Source organism: Metopolophium dirhodum, chromosome 8 (genome assembly GCF_019925205.1).
Source record: "Metopolophium dirhodum isolate CAU chromosome 8, ASM1992520v1, whole genome shotgun sequence".
NCBI lineage: Eukaryota > Metazoa > Arthropoda > Insecta > Hemiptera > Aphididae > Metopolophium > Metopolophium dirhodum.
In genome coordinates, this window is record NC_083567.1 from 9013656 (window position 1) to 9020924 (window position 7269).

At 47.7% G+C, this 7269-nt stretch overlaps 1 protein-coding gene across 1 annotated transcript; it reads left to right on the forward strand.

The window, feature by feature from the left end:
• The first annotated feature begins 2389 nt into the window (after positions 1 to 2389).
• LOC132950731 (uncharacterized protein K02A2.6-like) lies at positions 2390 to 3202 on the forward strand. The gene has a single exon (XM_061022274.1). The coding sequence runs from the start codon at positions 2390 to 2392 to the stop codon at positions 3200 to 3202; it is 813 nt and encodes a 270-aa protein (XP_060878257.1).
• The last annotated feature ends 4067 nt before the right edge of the window (positions 3203 to 7269 follow it).

Consider the following 7269-nt stretch of genomic DNA (forward strand, 5'->3'; position numbering starts at 1 on the left):
CGGTCGAATCATCACCCGCCCAGCCACCGAACACCACCACCAATAAACCACACACACCCACACACCAACAGGCTATGGACATGATTCAAGCGAGTCGGTCCATAATTAAGGAGGTACGGCAAGCGGCGGAAAACTCGGCGCATGGGCACAGTCTGGAATCGCGACTGACCATGCTCGAGGACTGCATGACCCGCTTTGGCGACGACCAACGCCGCATTGCAGAAACAATGCGACGCCTAGAAATGGGTATGGCACTACTATATGCTCCTAGGTCACGACTTTCTCGTACAAAACGAAGTCACCTGGGACTACACAACGAGCACTATCCATTTAGGTTCGGATAGGAGAACAACAGCGTGCTGGAAAGGGCGGACACCCACCCCAACCCCAGCACTAGATGTCGACAAATTAACAATAAACGGTGACCACCACACACGCGCGAAACTCGCCGAAGTAGTACGCAACTATCCGGACGTATTCAACGGTAGGGTAGGACGCACCAGGTTAATTGAACACGACATCCTCCTCAAAAACCAAACACCCATAGCACTCAAACCATATCCCTACCCACCGGTAAAACAGGCCACAATCGACACCATGATACGGACATGGAAGAGCAGGGACTGGTAGAACAGAGCACATCCCCGTGGGCCGCACCCATCGTTCTAGCAAAAAAGAAAGACGGCTCAACCCGACTATGCATTGATTATAGGCGGCTCAATGATATCACTGAGTCTGACGCTTACCCAATGCCCGACCTCAATACGCTGATACGTCAGATGAGAGGCGCAAAAAGTATTCAGCGTCCTGGACCTTAAGTCGGGTTACTGGCAGGTCCCCACTTAACCAAAACGCGCGAAAATACACGGCATTCCGGACGCGTCGGGGCCTATACCAATTCCGAGTCCTCCCCCTTCGGCCTCAAAAACAGCCCCATGACCATCGTGCGATTAATGGGACGAAGTCCTGAGGGGGTACCTGGACGAGTTCGTCCGCGTATATCTAGATGATATAGTGGTGTTTTCGAACACTGTGGACGAACACCACAGTGCCACTTGGACAAAGTTCTAGAACGTCTACAGAGACACGGGCTCACGTGCAACCCCGAAAAGTGCAAATTCGGAGCCACCGAAATTTCATTTCTCGGACACCTAGTCACCTCCGAAGGAATAGACAAACAACCGGAGAAACTAGAGGGCATCATAAACTACCCCCCCACCAACCAAACTGAGGGACCTACGGAAGTTCCTGGGCGTTTGCAACTGGTACAGCCAGTTTGTCGACAACTACGCGGACACCATAGCACCCCTAACGAATAGACTCAAACAGGGGACCAAATGGTCGTGGACCGAAACCGAACAGGCCGCATTTACCAAAATAAAACGCGCTCTGTACGATTCGCCAAAAACAGTCGACGCCAGATTACGGAAAACCGTTTTGCCTACAAACCGATGCTAGCGAAATAGGAGCAGGTGCCGTCCTTTTCCAACGGGGTGACAGCCCGGACGAAAGGCGGATAATCGCCTACGCAAGCAAAAAGTTTAGTGATACGCAAACAAGGTACGCCGCGGTAGAACGCGAGTGCCTCGCGATAATCTGGGCAACCGACAAGTTTAGACCATACCTAGAGGCCCGCCGCTTTGACCTATTCACCGACAACTCGGCACTCACATGGCTCCACCGAGCCAAAAACACAAATTCCAAGTTAACCAGGTGGGCACTACAGCTGGCTAACCTGGACTACAAAACCACACATGTGCCCGGCGTACAGAACGAGGCGCCGGACATGCTATCCCGCAACCCAACCACCGGGTCACCGGTAGACGAGGAAACACCTCGAGGAACGACTAGTAGGAGTACCCACCTCACCACTCACCACTGCTACTAGCTCACCGGCCGACAATCTGTTCGCCACGACGGACCCGGCTAACACCACTAGTGGTCCCACAATCACACACGCTATGCTCGTGACATGGCAGGCCAATGACCCCAATACACGAGACACAGCGCGCAACATGACAACGGACGACCCAGCGCACAATACCGGAAGTACCACGGATAAAAAAAATAAATACATTTTTACCGACGGTCTTCTGCGGATAAATTTGTGGGCGAACACATACACCCGTAGTCATTCCCAAAGAACAAGACGCAGAACGTGATCTGGACATACCACGATCACGTACTCGCAAACCACCCGGGCTGGAAAGAAACGTACAGAGCGGTAAAAACAACGGTTTTTTTGGAAAGGACAAAAAAAACGACATCCGACTGTACGTCAATTCGTGTCACATATGCGCGTGTACCAAACCACTGAACACGCGCGCAGATGACCCCCGCGACCACCAGAATACCCCGACACCCCTGGGAGGTGGTTAGCATAGACCTCATGGGCCCCTACCCGCGTACGAGTAGGGGAAAACAATACATACTGGTCGCCACGGATCTGTTTAGTAGATGGACCGAGGCATACCCCCTCGGAACAGCCACTACAAAAACAATAACCGAAACGCTTGAACGAGAATTCTTTTCACGTTTCGGATACCCCCGTGTGTGCTTAAGCGATAACGGCCCACAGTTCGTAGCAAACGATATGCGTAAAGCGATCGAACAGTGGGGGGCCGAGGGCTGGACAACTCCGGTATATCACCCGAGGGCCAACCCAGTCGAACGCCGTAACCAGGAATTAAAAAAAGGTCTACGCGCGCTACTCATCGACGGCAACCACAACACCTGGGACACCAAGCTAGCCCCCATTCTTTTTTCGATCAGGAACAGGCGTAACGACCGGACAGGATATCCACCATCGGTACTCGTCCTCGGGAGAGAGGGCAAAAGGCCGGGGGACTGGATACTGTCGCGGACAGCGGACAACCCGATCGAACAAATAAACATGGCTAGGGCGAGTCGCGAAAACAATGTACTGACCGCACCACCGGTAACAGGTGGGCCGACGGACACAAAGTACAAAACAGGTGACACAGTGTACTACAAGGCACACCACCTGTCAAACGCGCACAAAAAATTTCACGCCGGCTTCGCACCGAAATGGTGGGGACCGGTAAAGCTACACAAACGCGTAGGCAAAGGTGTGTTCACCACAGACCAACAGCCAGCACGCAAGATCCACGTGTCCTGCCTAAAACGCGCAAACACCGCAGCGCCCAAAACACCCCCCACCCAACCCCCACCCCAACCATAAACCCACAATAGCATTTGGTGTACATCATTTCAGTCGGAATAGCACCAATGGAGCGTCAACCACCAGCCACATCCAGCACCCTCCAACAAGCGGCGGAACTGCTGGAACGCAGCCAGCAGCTGCTGAGGTCAGTCAGCATGGAGGAGGGCACCAACACCACCACGGCGGCACGGGTCCGCCAGATGACCACGGCGCAGTTGCAGCGGGACCCGGTACTGTGGGCCGCCTACACGCGTGGGTGGGAGGACCGGACCGTCGTCTTCCAAAGGGCGACGAGCGGCGAACCCGCAACCGCAATGCGGCTCAATAGGTCGCGCAGCCCCAGGCGGGTGACTCGACCGACGGCCACGGCACGACCGGTAGCCGCAGCACGACCGGCGACCCGAACTCGACCGGCGCCACCAACAACAACAAGTCGGGCACCGGCGAGACTGCCTCCCCACCCACTGATGGAGAGACCAGTACCGGCACCGAGGACATCAACCATCCCGCCTCCAGGACCGCCCGTCAACCCGCTGCCAAAAAGGGACAACACCACCGACGCAACACCACCGGCTTCACTCAACGCCCGCCAGCGCCGGAACAAACAGCGGATGCGGGACTACAAGTCAAAGCAGACGTCCCAGCAACACCGCCTGGAAAAACCGGCGCCAACACCAGCCCCCGTCCCGCCACAGCCAGAACCTGCGACACCGGACCTCACCGTGGTCATGGTACCGGAAGTGACAAACACTTCCGGAACAACCGGAACCGCGGAAGAACCAACAGCCGCGACCCCTCAAACCGCGGATATGGAAATATCCCCGGAAGAGGAGGCGGACCTGTTAGGTGAGACCGACGCAGGCATGGCTGGCACTGAAGACATGGAGGTCAGCCTCATGTACTTCAGTCCCCCCACGTCCCCCCAACATGACTAGATACCACCAGGGCCACGTCCGCTGAACACAGCTGGAAAAACGTGCCCACGGACAGGTGTCTACCACACCCACCCTCCACACACACCCTTTGACAACACCGGCAACGGCCGGAACACCACCGCCGTTGGCGGTTTGGGGGGGGAGTATGACGCGGTCCCGCGTAATAGCTGTTTGAATTCAAATAGCCTTTTACGCGGAAAGCCGCGCAACGCTTCTCAAACAAACCGCCAATCGACGATGGACGACGCCGGCGCGCGACACCCGCGCTGTGAACCGTCGGCCGGCCGTTGAGTGAACCGGATTGTAATGTCACCAGTTTTTTACCGACGACCCGCACGAGACTGACACACACGTCCCCGGCCAATCGTCTTTTTTTTTTTTCTCTTCTTTTGTTTTTCGTTTGATTTGTTTTTGTTCAGTGACCGACAGGGCCACAAACACATTTCTTTTTTGTTCATCCGTGAAATAAATTTAACCCTCACATCGCAAAATTTGTGTTTTTTCTTTTTTTGTTTTGTCGTGTGAACCCTCTACCTCAACATCACCGCACCCACGCGGCCTTCACTAGGCCCGCATCAGTGTTCACAATTTATCCTAACTTTTCTGTTGCCAGGAATAAAAATTCTGATTCGCAGCAGTATTTTATCAGGTAGGCAATCTACCTGCGGTAGATCGCGGACCCCGTGCTGTTTGTACGTAAGTGTAAGATTTAACTCTAAAGTATAAAAATTGTACCAAGTTTGTCATTTTTACTTAATTCCACCCACGGAGGATTAATATAATCAATTAATACAAAAGCCTAACGCAACCGTTCTAAAATCCGATGAATAAAAAAAAAAACAAATTTAACACTTTTAAATTAGCCTATCTTCTTTACAGATTAATAATATAATGTGTTATCGATAAAGTGTTGAGTATCCGAGACATATCTATATATCTGCTGATCCTGTGCACTTCGTTGCCCGTTAAATGTACCAACTCTATATGACTCAAACTTTGTTCAATTCGTTATTTAATATTCGGTGTATGGTGTTCGAAATGTATCTTAACTTTTCTGTTTCCTGGAATAAAAATTTTGATTCGCAGCAGTATAGGCAATAGGGTAGGCAATATCAGGTAGGCAATTTATCCGTGGTAGGTCGCAGACCCAGTGCTGTTTGTACGTAAGTGTAGGATTTAACTCTAAATTATCGAAGTTATACCAAGTTAATTTTGATATTATAATATAATTCGAATTGATGCCAGCTATTGTACCTGATCCGCCCGAATAACCAATGACAACCAATAATAAATAATTACTAATTTCTACTGTAGAGTGTAACCAATGGCAACTATTAATGAATAAAAATAAAATTTCCATTTTCCATCTTGAACCTCAATGTCCCTGTTTGAGCAGCTATTTAAAATGCGAATTTCAAAAAATCCTTTCTTAGTGTGCCTATACATAGTAATAAATACATTTACTGAAAATTTCATATCCATAGCTTCAGCAGTTCCGGCTAGGCGATGATGAATCACCCAGGACAAGTCTTTTTATATAATATATAGATTAGATATGTACGTATGTGTACATATCTTTAACGTATTTTTGTTAATATGAACTGCCCAGTCGTCTTTTTTCTGTCAAATTGTTCATATCGTTTAGTAAACGTGCAGTGCTCACCGTCTGTTTTATCGTTGTGATTTCGTTTGTTTTCGTACTGTTTTTAGTTTTTACTCGCTAATATGCCACGTACAGGCGTACAGCTCTGACTTTGCCCGATAAAGTTATACTAATCGAATTGAAGGAGACACAAAAACTAAGTACGAAGGAACTTATTACTAGATTTAAATGTGGAAAAACTCAAGTTTACGACGCGATAAAAAATAAAGAAAAGATTATGGATGAATGGGTAAATAGCAAAAACTCGGGAAAGAGTAAAAGAGTAAAAACTCCCTCATTTGAAGAAATTGACCAAAAGTTGTATGAGCGGTTTATCAGCGTTCGGTCAAAAAATTTGCCAATTTCCGGTCCAATTATACAAACAGAAGCTATGAAAATGGCTGAAAAAATGAATGTCAAAGATTTCAAGGCTTCGAACGGTTGACTAGAAAAATTTAAAAAAAGGCATGACATTGTTTGGAAACAAGTTAGTGGTGAGGCTAATGACGTTAATCAAGAAACTGTGGTGGAGTGGAAACAAAAAATATCAAGAGTCATATGAAGCAAAAGACGTGTACAATGCTGACGAAACGGGTCTTTTTTTCAGAGGTATTCCTACTAAGTAACTAGTAATGAAAAGTTAGTCTTGTTCTGGAGGGAAAAAAGCAAAGGATCGCTTAACAGTACTCATGTGTGGTAGTATGGCTGGAGAAATTAGGAAGTAATTGGTAATTGGCAAGTCTAAAAAACCATGGTGTTTTAAGAACATGGACATTTCTTCATTACCTGTCATATGGAAATTTAATAAAAAAGCCTGGATGACAACAGAGATAATGGAGCAGTGGTTGCGTTATTTTAACGCAGATATGCGATCTCAGAATAGAAACGTCCTAATATTCTTAGATAATGCTGCATGTCACCCAAAGATCGAGCTATCTAACACGAAAATACTTATGCTGCCCCCAAATACCACATCGATCACCCAACCAATGGATCAAGAAGTGATTTAAACGTTCAAGTCTTACTATCGTAAGTTTTTGCTACAATCGTTATTATGCAAGATGGATAATTGTTCTTCAGCTCATCAGTTCGCTAAATCAATAAGTGTTTTGGATGCAGTCAACTTGATAGCGTTGGCTTGCGATAATGTAAAAGCTGAATGTGTGCGAAATTGTTTTCGTAAAGCCGGGTTTCTTTCAAATGAAGGAACAAATACCAATGGTATAGATTTACCAGAAAATGCTTTGAAAGATATTAATGAGGAATGCGTTATAGCCAATGTCGATGTAGAAGATTTTATTACATTTGACAGTAAATTAGAGACGCACCAAACTTACGATTCGGCGATTTTTTTAGAAGAAAGAGAAAAAGAAGTAGAAAACGATGATTATGATGATAGTGAAACCAACGATGAGCCAAAAATAAATGATTTTAAAACTGTAATCTCATACATAGAAGGATTACAAAAGTTTTCAGCTACCATTTCAAATTCAAATCTGTTAGAACTC

Coding starts and splice junctions, on each gene's coding strand:
- LOC132950731 (XM_061022274.1), top strand. CDS start 2,390: ATGGGCCCCTACCCGCGTACGAGTAGGGGAAAACAATACATACTGGTC.